Raw genomic sequence first — 17,090 nt, 5'->3', positions numbered from 1 at the left:
TTATAGAATGAATGTTACCTCCCCCTTAAATCACCACATATTACATCAGATATTGGTTTGTGCTTCCGACAATATTTTTTTCCCCATGTTTTCCCCCTAAGCATTCATCTAGAACGTTTCCGATTACAGGGTTTATACTTAAATGTCCCGTACATAGTCTTCTTGCCTCAATGGCCGAACATTCTCACTGTAACAAAAACAGTGTTCCACAAATCTCAGGTATAGTGTAAATTCTTTGGACAATAAAACAATACATGGGAAGGGTCACAGTAACATGTTTGACATTTCTGAAAATAGTACCATGAGAAAAACCTGCTATTTTTCTTTACCTGAAACCACAAAATCTCAATTTACAATGATTAACTATTAAACAGCAAAAACACCTCTAAAGCAGCAAAACACCTCTATTAATAGTAAGATAATGGCAGTAAAGCTGGTTAATATAAATCTTCTATTAAAATCCTATATACCCCATTTTCTAATTTTACAAAAACACCCATAATATCCCATGTTGTTTAAAGAAAGGGAAACAATAAACAAATAGCAGCAAGGAAATAGCAATAGTGAAAACACTTTCAACCAAGGAGCAAGTAAACTAAAGCAGTATATCTACTTTTAAATCTAAACACCTCTACTCTTTTCAGTTCTAGAACGTTATAATCTTTTAAGCAAGCAGCCAAACTATACCTGCGGCCTTTTCTTTTGTGACTTGATGTTTATGGTCGTGTCCTGAGCCAGAGCAATCCTGAGCATTTCCAAAAAGGCTTGGACTTTTCCAGCAAGGCCTTATTACTATATATTATATTTCCAAAAATTAACAGAAAGCCCAACAACAGTAAGACAGAAGGAAGAAAGGGACATACCGGGCCCCTGGGACAACCTCGAGGGGAAGAGCTGCCTTGCAGTTTCCTTTCTCGTCCCGGCGGCTCCGGAGGGGACATATTGGGCCCCCGGGGCAGCCCCGTGTGAGGAAGAGCTGCCTTGCAGGTTCCTCTCTCGTCCCATTACCTTGTCACGGACTGGGTGCATCCCGGCGGCTCCCAACCAGTGAGGAGATCCCGGTGTGTGAGTGGGGAGGTCCCGGTGCGTGTGCGTGGGGAGGTCCCGGTGCATGTGCGTGGGGAGGTCCCGGTGCGTGTGAGTGGGTAGGACAGCTCTCCAGAGGGAGGCAGAAGCTGGTCTGGGTTGGATCCAGCCGATGGGAAGGACCCCACCTCCCTTCCAGGTGGGCTGTTGGTGTGGGACTGGGTCTGGGTGCATGGCTTGTGCATAGTTTCCTCAGGGCTCCTTCTTAGTGACAGAGGAAGACAGAGGCTGGCCTAGGGTGCGGGCAGAGGAGCTGTGAGGGGTCACCAGGAGACCGGTGGAGAGAAAGCAGGAGGTGTTACCTAGGCCTTCTGTTTGCGGAGGACACAAGTTCATAGACTAAATTGGTTTTAGAATAATTTAAAGAAATATGACAGGATCTTTTGGTTATTTAATATTTGATTAAACTAATCTCCATTCTAGAAAGCTGGATCAAAATGATTTACCTGAAGATGTCAACAAAATTCTGAAGGAGACCTATAAACGTTTAAGTCAGTACAATCACCAGCGCTTCCCTGCAGTCAGAGAGGAAAAGTAAGTGTGTATGTCTCTCCAGTTTCCCATCTGTGTACAGCATTTGGTAACTACAGGAAAACATGAAAGAAAAGCAAAAACAAAACCGTAACCATAATTACCAAGCAAGCATCAACCGTGTGGAGGTTCCGGGGTGTCTCTCTCTAGTCTTTTTTTGTCCTGAAGTTTGCACTGTTTAGCAGCACTTGGGATATGAAACCTCATACTGTACTTTCAGAAATCCAATTGACTTCCAATCACAAGTGCTTTTCCAGTTATCACACCATCTCACACCTTCTAAAGAGACATCCCAGTGGAGGAAGAACAACCCCCGCTGGGGTTTCCGTCATCAGTTTTCTGCTCGCGTGCTGGGGGGCTGCTCAGAGCTCCGTCCCGGGCGGAGTTCCTGGAGCTGCTGGCTGAGCAGGAGGCTGAAAGAGAGGTCTGGGTGCACCCAGCTCAGCTCTTTGACCAGGTCCTCGAGCTGTAACTCAGAGCAGGTCCAGCTGGTCCCTGGGCACGGCCTTGCGAGGTTTCGGGGGGTGGGGGCTCCAGGGACATAGGGGACCAAGCGACCAGGACGCCCGCCCACCTCCTGGGCTGCACCCCTCCAGGCAGCCCTGCTGCTGCTGACCGAGTGGAACGGTCATTCATGCATCTGCAAACACTTTTTCTCTTGTTAATTTTCCAATCATTTCTTCTGCCCAACTTTTATAAAGTAGATTGTAAATCATTTTACTGTAGACTTGCTAAATCTTTCTCTGTTTCAGAATTTGAGCCCTCCAGCTCCAGTGCATTTATCAGTTGTTTCACTTTGTTTACCTTATAGGTCTTTTAAAATAATTTTTGATGTACAGATGGGTTTTATTTAAGATAAGAATTGTTTGAGCTGATGTTCACCCCCTACCAGTGCTGGGCCAGACACGTTTAAGCCCGTCAGGGAGTCCCCGAGGTCCCAGCCCAGCAGCTAGCTCAGTGGGCGCTGACCCGGATCCACCCCAGTCCTGACCCTCTGCACCTGCCCTGGACTCTGTGGCCGCCCACCCGCGTGTCTGTGGCATCCCTGTTGCCAGTTTATGTGTTGTGGCCGAGAGGACACAGCGTCTTCTGCCGCGGTTCCAGTGCGTTCAGCTCCGTCACTGCTCCCAAACCTGGAAGGCGCATGTTCCCTGCTGGCCAGGTCCCGGGCTCAGCTGCTCGCAGCGGCCGTCTGTGGGGTCAGGCCCTCCCTCAGCTCCAGGGCCTCAGAGGCTCCAGGCGTCGTCATCGAGGGGCCTTCTGACCCCTCCCCAGCTGGGCTTCAGTGTCTGGAACTCTGGGTGGGGAAAAAAAGGTCTATGAGTTTAAAGCCAAAAAAGGATTGAAAATCAGTGATGGGTACCTTCGTGGGCTCTCTTCCTACCTCTGGGAAGGCCAGAGGGGCTTGGGTCTGGAGGCCCCGCCAGGGCCCTTGGTGGTCCGGACTGGGTGGAGCTGGGCGGGGCTGGGGCAGGGACAGGGCCGGACCGCCCGTCCATGCTGGGAAGGGAGGTGCCTTCTGCAAAGGACGAGGGGAGGGGAGGCGAGATACGGGATAATGCCCGCTGAGCTGAGAGGGGCCTTTGAGACTGGAGACAAAGCTGGCAGCCCAGCTCCGCGGCGCGCAGTTAGGAACTCGCTGTGGGGCTGCACACGGGGAAGGCCTGTGACGGCAGCCCAGCGGTGTCCGCAGAGCGCAGAGCCGCCAGAGGCACGGGGCACCCGGGGGCCAGAGCTAACGCGGCACCTGCCTGCCAGCTGGAGCTGCGGGTTTTCCTCCGCCAGACCCCCGTGACCCCTCACCTGCTTCAGCAAGAAGCTTCCGTTTGCATGTCAGCTGAAGGCGAGGGGTAGTGTTGATGGGCTCCTCTGGCGCGGCCCGGCCCTCGGGAGTGGGCGGGGGCTGGTCACCGTCGCTGGAGGGGGCGAGGCGTGGCCTGCGCACCTGGGCGGAGCTGCCCACGGGCAGAGCGTGTGTCCTGGCCGCTGCTCCCCAACCACTCCGTGCAGGGCAGGTCCCCACCCAGCAGAGAACCGCCACGTCCAGACTTGAGGGGGTTAGGCTGGGAAGCCCGGCGTCTCCCAGCAGAGCCACTGCCCTGATTCCGCTAGTTGTTTGTTAAGCCTTCAGTTCAGGGGGTCATTCTCCCGCTTGTTCTTTTTTGGAGTTGCTTACGCTCCCCCAGGAGGTCCTTTGCGTTTCTCTCCACGCGTTAGCACCAGCCTGTTGGTTTCCGCGGAGACCTGATTGGCCGCTACGATCGCTCTGGTCGCCTGGTCACGGCGTAGGAGGAGTCTGCCTGGAGGAAATGTCCTCCCTCGCTCTTCCCCTGCCCCGGGGCTCAGGTGGGGCCGCCCGGGACTCAAAGCTGCGCCTGCACCCGCCCTGAGACAGGCGAGGTCCCTCCAAATCCCACGCCAGGGCCGAGGCGGCCGGGTTTGGGAACCCTCGCGGTAGGATTCTTTTCTCTTCCATTTTGTTCTTGCCTCCCAGAGTGACGGCTGAAGGCTTATTCCACTCGCAGGCGGTGTGTCTTGTTGCCTCCTATTGACCTGATGCTGTTTCATTTCTGTTTCCAGAATGATTTTGCTTTTTGAATTAGCCCATCTTTCTCTGAACTTGAAATGCTGGGAGATCGCCTCTGATTGCCTCTCAGACCTGAAGACGATGGACAGCAAAGTAAGTAGTCCCGGCTGGAAGCCCTGCTCCTGCTCATTGTGATCGAGAGGTAAAAAGCCAAAAGCAGGCACGGAATTCAGAAGCCCCTCGCCAGGGGGCCTGAACTGTTGCGTGTTGGTAAATTTCCTCCTACTCTTTTTAAAGTGCGTTTCACATGGTTGAAATGATGTGATTTTTGCATCAGTAGGTCATTAATGATAACTGGATCAGTTCATTAAAGAGAACATAACCGTTGTACATATGTGTGCACCCAGGATTGGAGCTCTTGCCTGTATCAGGCAAATACCAACAAATCTGAAAGCAGAAACAGACAGCAACACAACAGTGGTAGGGGCTTTATAACCCACTTTCAGCGTGGGTAGGTCACCCCGACAGAGGTCAATATGGATATATTGGGATTGAGCAAAAAGAGCCTAACTGACACCTCAGAACGGTCCTTTCAATGGAGGAAAATGCACATTCTTCCGGACAGATCATGTTAGATCACAAAACAAGTCTTAACAAATTTAAGATGACAGAAATCATGTTAAGTATCTTTTTTTGACTGAAACGGTGTGAAACTAGAAATCAGCAACAGGAGGTAAGCTAGAATTTCACAAAAATGTGGAACTCAAATAGCATACTCCTGAACAACCAATGGATCGAATAAGAAATCGAAAGGAAAAAAAGATTTTGAAATATAGGACAATGGAAACACAACACACCAAAACCTGTGGGCTACAGGGACGTTATAGCCAAAAACACTTGTAATGAGAAAAAAGAAAGATTTAAAATAAACCACCTGTATTTATGCCTCAGTTACGTTCAGTTCAGTCGCTCGGTTGTGTCAGACCATTTGTGACCCCATGGGCTGCAGCACGCCAGGCTTCCCTGTCCATCACCAGCTCCTGGAGCTTGCTCAATATTATCTCCATTGAGTTGGTGATGCCATCCAACCATCTCATCTTCTGTCATCCCCTTCTCCTCCTGCCTTCAATTTATGCCTCAAGAAACTAGGGGGGGAAAAAACCAACAGAACAAAGCCCGAAGTTAGTGGAGGAAGGAAATAATGAAGATTAGAGCAAAACAAGTGAAAGAGAGACCAGAAAACCAGTAGGAAAGATCAATGAAACTAATGGTTTTTTGAAAAATAAACAAACTGACAAACATTAGCTGGACTAGGAAAAATAGAAGATCAGAATCAGAAATGAAAGAGGAACCTTACGACTGATAACACAGAAATAAAGAGGATCTTTAGAGACCAGGAAGATGGGTGACCTATACGGAACTGATAGGTTCCTGGAAACATGCAACCTGCCAAGACTGACTCCTGGGGAAACAGAAAGTCTGAGTAGACCAGTGAGTAAGAAGGTTGCATTCGTAATCAAAAACCTCAAAATAAAGAAGCACCCAGTGACCCAGCAACCCCACTTCTGGGCATGTATCCAGAGAAAATGTAATTTAAAAAGACACATGTATCCCAGTGTTCACTGCATCATGATTTACAACAGCCAGGACATGAAAGCAACCTAAATGTCAACAGAGAAATGGATAAAGTAGATGTGGGGTACATATATGCAATGGAATATTACTTGGCCATGAAAAGGAATGAAATCAGGTCATTTTTAGAGACATGGATGGACCAAGAGACAGTCATACAGAGTGAAGTCAGAGAGAGAAAAATAAATATATTAGTGCATATATGTGGAATCTAGAAAAATGGTATATTAAACTTATTTGCAGAACAGAAATAGAGGCACAGATGTAGAGAACAAACATGTGGACACCAAGGGGGAAAGGTGGGGTGGGAGGAATTGGGAGACTGGGGTTGACGTATATACACCCCTGGTATTGTTATAATATAGGTAACTAATGAGAACCTATGGTATAGCACAGGGAATCAGTGCTCTGCGAGAACCTAAATGCAAAGGAAATTTAAAAAAAGAGGAGATACATGCATACATATAGCTGACTCACTTTGCTGTGCAGAAGAAACTATGTTTACAACAGTGTAAAGCAACCATACCCCAATAAAAATCAAGAAAAAATAAATAAAAAAGAAACACACACTTAGGATGAGATGACTTCATTGGTGAATTTTACTAAACATTTAAAGAAGAATTAATGCTGCTCCTTCAAAAATTCTTCCAAAAAGTTGAAGGAAAAGGAATACTCCAACTCAGTTTACAAGGCAAGCATTACCTGGATACCAAACCAGACAAAGTAACTACAAGAAAAGAAAATTATAGGAAATACAGAAAAGAAAATAATCCAGATGAACACAGATGCAAAAATCCTCAACAAAATACCAGCAAACTGAATTCAGCAGCATATTGTAAAGATCAAACACCATGATCGGTGGGATTTATCCTGAAGTCGCAAGGGTAGTTTAACATAGGCAGATCAATAAATGTGATACATAGCATTAAAAGAATGAAGGATAAATATACAATCATCTCAATAGATGCAAGAAGAGCATTTGACAAAATTCAACATCCTGTCATGTTAAAAACTCTCAATAAAAAGTGTGTGGAAGGAAAATACCTCCACATAATAAAGACCACGTGTGACGAGCCCACAGCTAACATTATACTCAATGGTGAAAGGTTAAAACCTTATCTTCTAATATCAAGAACAAGATGATGGTGCCTACTTTTGCCACTTCTATTTAACACAGTACTAGAAGTTCTAGTCACAATAATCAGACAAGAAAAATAAAAGGTATGCAAGTCATAAAGGAAGACGTAAGTCCGTCTGTTTACATGTGACATGACCTGTTTATACAGAGAAAACTCTAAAGACTCCATCAGAAACTATTAGAACTAATGAGCAAGTTCATAAAGCTGAAGGATTCAAAAATCATCATCAAAAAAATCAGTTGTGTTTCTGTACACCAAAAATGAAATATCTGAAAGAGAAAACAGTTTACAATAGCATCAAAAACAATACAACACTTAAGAATAAATTTAACTGAAGGATTGAAAGACTTGTTCACTGAAAACTAGAAGACGTTCACAGGATAAACGGATGGAGACACGAAGAACGGAGACAGAGCCCCTGTTCTTGGATTGGAAGAATGAAAATTATTAAAATGTCTATACTACCCCAAACTACCTACAGATTCAGTGAAATCCATATCAGTGCCAATGGCATGTCTCACAGAAATAGAAAACAAAGGTGATGTGTGTGGAGTCACAGAAGAGCCAAAGCCCTCCTGAGAAAAGACAAAGCTGGGGGCGCCCTGAGCTAGAGCATGAAGCTACGGGACACAAGCAGCAGGGTGCTGGTGTGAACGCAGACGCATCGGCCGACGGGACAGAACTGAGAGCCCAGAAGTGAGGCTGCACACGATGTCAGCTCGTGTTTGACAAGGGCACCGAAACGCCATGGGGAAAGTGTAGCCCCTTCAATAAACGACGCTGGGAAACCGAATGGCCACATGGAGGTGAATGAAATTCGACTCCTGCCTTATGCCTCTTACAAACGTTAACTTGAAATGGATTACAGATCTTAAGACCCGAAACTGTAAAACTCCTTTAAGAACACATGGGAAAAAAAAACTCTCGACTTTGGTCTGGGCAGTGACTGTTTGGATGTGGCAACAAAAGCAAAAGCAAGCAAGTAGGATCACATCGCTCTAACACCACCTGCAGAGCAAAGAAAGCAATGACGCGATGAGAAGGTGGCCTATGACAAGAGAAAAACATTTGCAAACCATGTATCTGATAAGGATTTAGTATCCATATAGGAGCTCATACATCAGTAGGAAATCACCATTCTTATCATCATCACCATTCTCCAATGGGAAACAGTGGGCTAAGGGCCCAACATACATTTTTCTAAAGAGATATTCAAGTGGTGCATGAAGAGGTGTTCAGCACCTCTAATCATCAAGGAGATAAAGTCAGAACCTCAGTGAGCATCACCCCACACTGCTGGGATGGCTGGTATCCAGAAGACAAGAGACAATAAGTGTTGGTAAAGATGTGAAGAAAAGGGAAGCCTGGTGCTCTGTTGGTGGAAATGTAAATTGGTACAGCTTCTATGGAAAATAGTAAGAAAGTTCCTTAAAAGTATTTTTTCAAAAGCTACCATGTGATCCAGCAATCCCACTTCTGTGTATCCAAAGGGACTGAAATCAGATCTTGAACAGATGTCTGTACCCCATGTTCACTGTAGCATTGTTCGCAAAAGCCAAGATGTGGGAACTGCCTAAGTGTCTGTCTTTGGGTGAATGGATAAAGAAAATGTGTGTGTGTGATGAGTATTATTTAGCCTTGAGAGTTCAAGCAAACCGATGTGCATGTAATTGGGGTGCCTGAAGGAGCAGACACACTAAAACCATAATCACAGAAAACCAGCCAATATGATCACAGGACCACAGTCTTGTCTAACTCAATGAAACTAAGCCATGCCGTGTGGGGCCACCCAAGACGGCCGGGTCATGGTGGAGAGGTCTGACAGAATGTGGTGCACTGGAGAAGGGAATGGCAAACCACTTCAATGTTCTTGCCTTGAGAACCCCATGAAAAGTATGAAAAGGCAAAAAGATAGGACACTGAAAGATGAACTCCCCAGGTCGATAGGTGCCCAGTATGCTACTGGAGATCAGTGGAGAAATAACTCCAGAAAGAATGAAGGGATGGAGCCAAATAAAAAAAAAATACCCAGTTGTGGATGGGACTGGTGATAGAAGCAAGGTCCGATGATGTAAAGAGCAATATTGCGTAGGAACCTGGAATGTTAGGTCCATGAATCAAGGCAAATTAGTGGTCAAACAGGAGATGGCAAGAGTGAATGTCGACATTCTAGGAATCAGCGTACTAAAATTGACTGGAATGGGTGAATTTAACTCAGATGACCATTATATCTACTACTGTGGGCAGGAATCCCTTGGAAGAAATGGAGTAGCCATCATGGTCAACAAAGAGTCTGAAATGCAGTACTTGGATGCAATCTCAAAAACGACAGAATGATCTCTGTTCATTTCCAAGGCAAACCATACAATATCACGGTAATCCAAGCCTATGCCCCAACCAGTAATGCTGAAGAAGCTGAAGTTGAACGGTTCTATGAAGACCTACAAGACCTTTTAGAAATAACACCCAAGAAAGATGTCCTTTTCATTATGGGGGACTGGAATGCAAAAGTAGGAAGTCAAGAAACACCCGGAGTAACAGGCAAATTTGGCCTTGGAGTATGGGATGAAGCAGGGCAAAGGCTAATAGAGTTTTGCCAAGAGAACACACTGGTCATAGCAAACACCCTCTTCCAACAACACAAGAGAAGACTCTACACATGGACATCACCAGATGGTCAACACCAAAATCAGATTGATTCTATTCTTTGCAGCCAAAGATGGAGAAGCTCTATACAGTCAGCAAAAACAAGACCCGGAGCTGACTGTGGCTCAGATCATGAACTCCTTATTGCCAAATTCAGAGTTAAGTTGAAGAAAGTAGGGAAAACCACTAGACCATTCAGGTATGACCTAATCAAACCCCTTATGACTATACAGTGGAAGTGAGAAATAGATTTAAGGGACTAGATCTGATAGACAGAGAGCCTGATGAAGTATGGACGGAGGTTCGTGACATTGTACAGGAGACAGGGATCAAGATCATCCCCATGGAAAAGAAATGCAAAAAGGCAAAATGGTTGTCTGAGGAGGCCTTACAAATAGCTGTGAAAAGAAGAGAAGTGAAAAGCAAAGGAGAAAAGGAAAGATATTCCCATTTGAATGCAGAGTTCCAAAGAATAGCAAGGAGAGATAAGAAAGCCTTCCTCAGTGATCAATGCAAAGAAATAGAGGAAAACAATAGAATGGGAAAGACTAGAGATCTCTTCAAGAAAATCAGAGATACTAAGGGAATATTTCAGGCAAAGATGGGTTCAATAAAGGACAGAAATGGTATGGACCTAACAGAAGCAGAAGATACTAAGAAGAGGTGGCAAGAATACACAGAAGAACTATACAAAAAAGATCTTCATGACCCAGATAATGACAATGGTGTGATCACTCACCTAGAGTCAGACATCCTGGAATGTGAAGTCAAGTGGGCCTTAGAAAGCATCACTACGAACAAAGCTAGTGGAGGTGATGGAATTCCAGCTGAACTATTTCAAATCCTGAAAGATGACGCAGTGAAAGCGCTGCACTCAACATGTCAGCAAATTTGGAAACCTCAGCAGTGGTCACAGGACAGGAAAAGGTCAGTTTTCATTCCAATCCCAAAGAAAGGCAATCCCAAAGAATGCTCAAACTACCGCACAATTGCACTCATCTCACATGCTAGTAAAGTAATGCTCAAAATTCTCCAAGCCAGGCTTCAGCAATACGTGAACCGAGAACTTCCAGATGTTCAAGCTGGTTTTAGAAAAGGCAGAGGAACCAGAGATCAAATTGCCAATATCCGCTGGATCATTGAAAAAGCAAGAGAGTTCCAGGAAAACATCTATTTCTGCTTTATTGACTATGTCAAAGCCTTCAACTGTGTGGATCACAATAAACTGTGGAAAATTCTGAAAGAGATGGGAATACCAGGCCACCTCACCTGCCTCTTGAGAAACCTGTATGCAGGTCAGGAAGCAACAGTTAGAACTGGACATGGAACAATAGACTGGTTCCAGATAGGGAAAGGAGTACGTCAAGGCTGTATATTGTCACTCTGCTTATTTAACTTATATGCAGAGTACATCATGAGAAACGCTGGGCTGGAAGAAGCACAAGCTGGAATCAACATTGCCGGGAGAAATATTAATAACCTCAGATATGCAGATGACACCACCCTTATGGCAGAAAGTGAAGAACAACTACTAAGCCTCTTGATGAAAGTGAAAGAGGAGAATGAAAAAGTTGGCTTAAAGCTTAACATTCAGAAAACTAAGATCATGGCCTCTGGTCCCATCACCTCATGGGAAATGGATCGGGAGACAGCGGAAACAGTGTCAGACTTTATTTTTGGGGGCTCCAAAATCACTGCAGATGGTGACTGCAGCCATGAAATTAAAAGACCGCCTGCTCCTTGGAAGGAAATTATGACCAACCTAGATAGCATATGAAAAAGCAGAGACATTACTTGGCCAACAAAGGTTCGTCTAGTCAAGGCTATGGTTTTTCCAGTGGTCATGTATGGACGTGAGAGTTGGACTGTGAAGAAAGCTGAGCGAAGAAAAATTGATGCTTTTGAACTGTGGTGTTGGAGAAGACTCTTGAGAGTCCCTTGAACTGCAAGGAGATCCAACCAGTCCATCCTGAAGGCGATCAGTCCTGGGTGTTCATTGGAAGGACCGATGCTGAAACTGAAACTCCAATACTTTGGCCACCTCATGCGAAAAGTTGTCTCATTGGAAAAGACCCTGATGCTGGGAGGGATTGGGGGCAGGAGGAGGAGGGGACGACAGAGGATGAGATGGCTGGATGGCATCACCGACTCAATGGACATGAGTTTGAGTAAACTCTGGGAGTTGGTGATGGACAGGGAGGCCTGGCGTGCTGCGATTCATGGGGTCGCAAAGAGTCGGACACGACTGAGTGACTGAACTGAACTGAACTGAAGGAGCGGAAATTAAGTGGGGAACAGAAAAAATGTTAAGGAATAATGGCTCAAAATTCTAAATTTGATGGTCTGTGAAGAGGGAGAGATTATATACTGAGGAACAGAGAATGACAGCAAGAACTCTCCTGGTGGCCCAGGGGTTGAGACGTCTCACTCCCAAAGCAGGGGCAGGTCCAATCCCTGCCTGGGAACTAGAGCCCACACGCCACGGCTAAGAGTTCACATGGGTCATCTAAGAGCAAAGTCAAATAAATAAATAAAAATAAAATTTGTGAAAAGAATGGCAGACTTTTTTGGGAAATAGTATGAGCTAAAAGATCAGCATCCTTAAAATACCAAAATGAAGAAAGCATAACCGTTGGGACCTCCTTGGCAGTTCAGTGATTAAGACTGTACTTCCAGTGCAGGGGGTGCAGGTTCAGTCCTTGGTTGGGGAACTAAGATCCCACGTGCTTCTGGTGCAGCCAAAAAAACCAAAAAACTGTCAACCTGAAAAATTTGCACTCAGAGAAAATATCTTATCAGAGGCAAAGTAAATATTTATTAAAATATACAAAATCTGAGAGTCTGACTTTCACTACAAGAAAGTTTCAAGAGCTTTTTCCAGCCGAAGGAAGATGATACCAGCAGAAATCTGGATCCGTACAAATAGTGAAGGGGACCAGTAAGGGGGGCCACATGAGTCAGAGAAAGACTGGAGAATACGTAAAGCACTTGAAAAGGTACTTGCTGTTTAAAGCAGAGATAATAATATGGATCAGAAGACTCAGCATTATTATGATGTCAGTTCTCCCCAGATGGAGCAGTAGATTCAATGCGATTCAATCAAAGTCTTGGCGGGAGTGTTTCAGAAATTGACGAACTGAGCATAAAATTGATAGGGAAACGCAGAGGCCCTAGAATAACCCAGAGCATCTTTGGAAAAGCAGAGCAGCGTCAGCAGGCGTGCATGACCTAACGTGCAGGCCTGGTGTGGAGGCGCTGCGGTTAAGAACTGGCGGCCTGGACGTGGAGACACACACAGACGGAGGACCAGGACGGGGCCCATCAGAGACCCGCACACTCGGGCCCATGGCCTGGACCAGGTGCGGAGGCTTCCGCTGGGGACACAGCGGACAGGGGAGCAACCACATGAGGGAAAGTGACCACCGGCCGCCCTTCATCCCATGGACAGGAATCAATTCAACATGCACCCTAAACCAAAAATGTGAGAGCTCCAATGATAAACCAAAAATGTGAGAGCTCCAATGATAAAACTTCTGGAAAAAAACAGAGAAAAAAAACAAGAGGAATCCCTGTGACCTGTTATCTCACAACCACTCACCTGGCAGGTGGCTCACTCGGAGGCTGACCAGCCCACAAGGGCTGGGGAGGGGTGGGGATGGACCCCTTTGGAAACAGGTCAGCAGTTTTGTGAAAGTTACGTGTACCTGTCTGCCCGCCCACCCAGGAAACCCCAGGCCCGTGTCTCCCCACCTCCTGCAGCATGGCACCCTGTCCGACCCCAGCAGGGGTTAAATGAGAGGAACTGTTGTCCAGATTTCATAACAGAGCATTTGTCTGAAGTCAGTGTAGTTATATAAAAGTTCTGTGTCCAGTGAAATTAACTATGAAAAGTAAAAACAAAAAAAATTTTTTCTAGCTTTCTCATTTAAATCTTTGCATCTTTTGGAAACATTTTAAGTTTTTTGTATATATATATATATATATATATATTTATATTACCTAATTTTTATTTGTTGAATTTCTACTGAGTCTGTGAATTATATCTTAAAATGTTTTTTGACGTTAGTGAATGTGATCGCTTTCATTAAAACTCTCCGCCTACACAACAACTACTGTGCCCACAGGACCCCGCGAGGCTGATTGAAGTCGAGTGCCTGGAGTATGAATTGGAAGCTGTAAGACTGGAAAATAAAATTAAAACCTACCCCCGAGAGGCTGTGGAGGTAAGCTGTGGACCGGGGGCCGGAGCGGACGCCGAGCCCTTGTGCAGGTGCCGGGACCCTGTGTGTGGACTTGGCACCCGGTTTGAGGAGGGGCCCTGCTGGGCACGGGCCAGCCTCCTGTGTCCCGGTCTCCCCTGTGAGCGTGGCGTCTCTGGGAGGAAGCCCGGGGGCCGGGTGGCCCTGCCCTGCTGAGGCCAGCTGACGTCCTCCCGCCTGGCCCCGGCCCCACAGCTCCTGGGCCCACACTGGCTGGCGGGCCTGTGGCTTCATGCAGCCTGTTCCCGGGGCTGCAGCTGGGGGCTGGGATGAGATGGGCCTCCAGCCAGGCCCTCGTGTGGCCTGTGTGGAACAGCCCACCCTCAGCACGCTGATAACACGTGCCCTTGGTGAACACCGAGTCCCCCGAGGGCCCTTGCCACCCTGACTCAGGTCCAGGCAAACAGGCATGCCCCTGCCCTAGTGCAGGGCCTGAGGGGCTCCAGGGAAGTGGTGAGGTCATCTCAGGCACGGGGAGGTGGGGACCCCTTGGGGGGTAAGGGGAGACCCCTGGGAGGGTGGCAGGAGGGTGGGAAGGGAGGAGAGGGGGCCCCGAGGCCTGGCAGAGGCAGGTTCAGAGGACCCTGGCGAGCGTTGCTCCCTTGGTGCCCACCTTGGAGACCATGGGCTTGTCTAGAATGTTCCACTGGGAGTTGTGGGGGTGCTGGTGGCCACAGTGGCAGCTTGACAGACAGCGTGAGCCCCGCAGCCTGTCTGCCCAGTGCAGTGGGGTGTGGTCCGCAGCCCCCGCAGAGAAGGAGCCCAGCGGTAGCTGTGTCTGCGATAGATCCTGGCGTTGAGAAAGGGAACCAGAACGCATTGGAGCAGGGTGAGGGCGGCCGGCGTTGCTCTGGGGCCCTGGTGCCCACTCCCTGGGCCGGCTCCCGTGACCCCTGCCCCAGCCCTGCCCGGCCCGGCCTGGGAGGAGCTCTGCCAGTGGACGAGCAGCCCAGCGGGGGCTCTGGGCCAGTTCATGCGCTCTCTTTGGGCCTGGGCTGTCCCCGCCAGCGCTGACCTTCTCGAGGGAGGTCGTGGCTACCTGCTGGCTGCCAGCAGGTGCTGGCAGGCGGTGTGGTGGGGCCACAGGGCTGTATCTTCTGCCTCTGCCGGCCGAGGGCTCTTCAGGGGCACCAACCAGTTCACGAGGCTTTGACAGATGCTTCTTGGCAGTCAGGAGGCCCGGGGTCTGAACCCCACACCTGCTCTAAACCCCGTGACCCGGGAGCAGCACTAGGGCAGGCCCCCTGGAGCCAGAAGCCAGGCTCCCAGACTCGGCTGGGTTCAGGAGCCCGGGCAGCCCCGGAGGGCACTGAGGCCACTGCACAGGTTGAGTCTGGCTGGCCCCTGTCTGTTGGGCAGGGCGCATGGAGCACAGGCTCCAGGAGCTGTTCTTTGGGCAGTGGCCGTTGACGGGCCACGGGCGCCGTGAGTACACAGGGCCGGGAGGCAAGCAGCCTCACGCAGAGGGGTCACAGAGCAGAGCCTGGCACGGCACGCAGTGCCCGTCCGAGGGCAGATCCGACGGAGCCAGGGCCCTCTCCAAGAGATCACGCAGGCCGCGTCCACCGGCAGACTCAGACCAGGGGCCCGGCCCACCTGCGTCATCCGGGGCTCGGGGGAGGGCTGGGGCTGCCCGGGCTGGCTGGCCTCACACCCGGGCGGCTGTGCTGTGGGCAGGCCCAGCTGGACATCGTGCAGAGACTGGACGTCACGCTGCAGCGGGCCGTGCGCCTGGGAGAGCCCCGGCTCATCCACACTGTGTGCGCCACCCAGTGGAACGCGTGCCTCCCGCTGCTGCAGCACAACCTGCGTCACCACCTGCGGAGGCCGCTGACCAGCATCGCGGATGTCCTGGAGCAGGCGGACAGGTGGCGGCCGGCGCTGGCCCCGGGGAGGCGGCGGGGGGCAAGGCTCGGGGTGGGGATGGAATCCAGCTCCTCTTCCCAGAAAGAGGGCAGGAGCCCACGGTGTCCCCCAGAGGTGGCGGCTCCAGAGGCCGCCGGCCGTGGGGCAGGGCCCTGCGGGGCAGACGGGGACGCCCAGGTGGCACCCGCCTGAGCTCGAGAGGGGCCGAGGGGAAAGGGCTTCGTCAGGGGGGTCCTGGGCCGCGTGGCGGGTGACGGTGGGGGGCACGGGCTGTGGGCGCAGGCGCGGGAGGGGAGGGGCCGGATGGGTGAGCAGGGAGGCCTCCGTGTCTCTCCTCTCCTGCCCGGGCAGGACGCCCCCGGGGGCGGGTGTGCTGCAGGACAGTCCCTGGCAGACACGGGGCCGCGAGATGGGGGCTTGGCAGAGGAGAGGCGTGCAGGGTCACCTGGGAGGGCGTCGGCTGCAGGGAGGGGCCGTGGGGAGCTGCCCCGCCCCCGTCTGCCTCGGAGACGAGCTGCGCTGTGTGCTGAGTCGCTCAGTCGTGTCCGACTCTGCGACCCCGTGGCCCACAGCCCGCCAGGCTCCTCTGTCCATGGGAGTCTCCGGGCAAGAATACTGGAGTGGGTTGCCATGCCCTCCTCCAGGGGATCTTCCCGACCCAGGGATGGAACTCAGGTCTTCCGCATTGCATGTGGATTCTTTACCGTCTGAGCACCAGGGAAGCCCTGAGATTAATCAGGGGTGAATTTTGTCGCCATCGTGAGCCCTCCCTTGGAGCAGGGTTCCCAGCAGGGGAGCCAGGGACCTGGTCGTCAGCCTGTGGTCTGGCGGCTGTCTGTACCAGCACCATTCATTTCCTGCAGGCACTTGGGGATCTTGACCGTGAAGAGTTACATCTCTCTTCAAATCTGGGATTTTTACTCAGAAGGAGAAACTATTTTTAAATGAGTAAAAATCCCAGATTTGAAGAGAGATGTAACTCTTCACAGAGGAGATCCCCAAGTGCCTGCAGGAAATGAATGGTGCTGGTTGTATGATAGCTCCTAGCCCAGGCTCCCGGGCTCCCTGCAAAACTTCCTTGTTCACAGCCCCACCCCCTCATGTGACTCACACCAAATTCTGGAGATTTCATGCAGCCCATTAGTTCTCTTTTATTTTGCAAATTCTCTAATTTCTTCCTCTTTAGCCTATATTTTTAAATTTTAATGGCATCCTCTTCCAAAATATCTTATTGTCATATTTGTTTGGTTTTTTAAATAACACCTAGTTGCCCTCCTTTTTTTTCTCTGACAGTTCTTTTTCTGATTAACTTTATTGTGATATAATTGCATACAACAGAATGAACACGTAAGTGTCCACTTGCGGTGTTGTTTCTTAACCATGGAGGGCTGATGAATGCTTCTT

General features: G+C 49.2%; 1 protein-coding gene and 1 long non-coding RNA gene across 2 annotated transcripts in view; one reads left to right on the top strand and one right to left on the bottom strand.

Annotated features, from left to right (window-relative positions):
• Window positions 1-4,050, bottom strand: part of LOC133070545 (uncharacterized) — a 32,415-nt gene extending 28,365 nt beyond the window's left edge. Inside the window, exons 1-2 of the long non-coding RNA XR_009696177.1 lie at window positions 3,421-4,050; window positions 864-2,914 (exon numbers count right to left, since the gene is read on the bottom strand). This is a non-coding gene — a long non-coding RNA (uncharacterized LOC133070545). The remainder of the gene's footprint in view (window positions 1-863; window positions 2,915-3,420) is intronic.
• Window positions 1-17,090, top strand: part of CFAP46 (cilia and flagella associated protein 46) — a 99,333-nt gene that overhangs the window by 4,796 nt on the left and 77,447 nt on the right. Inside the window, exons 8-11 of the mRNA XM_061162951.1 lie at window positions 1,510-1,620; window positions 4,198-4,297; window positions 13,686-13,784; window positions 15,498-15,688. Coding sequence (XP_061018934.1) covers window positions 1,510-1,620; window positions 4,198-4,297; window positions 13,686-13,784; window positions 15,498-15,688 — 501 coding nt within the window. The remainder of the gene's footprint in view (window positions 1-1,509; window positions 1,621-4,197; window positions 4,298-13,685; window positions 13,785-15,497; window positions 15,689-17,090) is intronic.

Source organism: Dama dama, chromosome 15 (assembly GCF_033118175.1).
Source record: "Dama dama isolate Ldn47 chromosome 15, ASM3311817v1, whole genome shotgun sequence".
NCBI classification, from domain to species: domain Eukaryota; kingdom Metazoa; phylum Chordata; class Mammalia; order Artiodactyla; family Cervidae; genus Dama; species Dama dama.
Note: the sequence above shows the minus strand (reverse complement) of the source record. Positions and strands in the feature narration are given on the sequence as shown.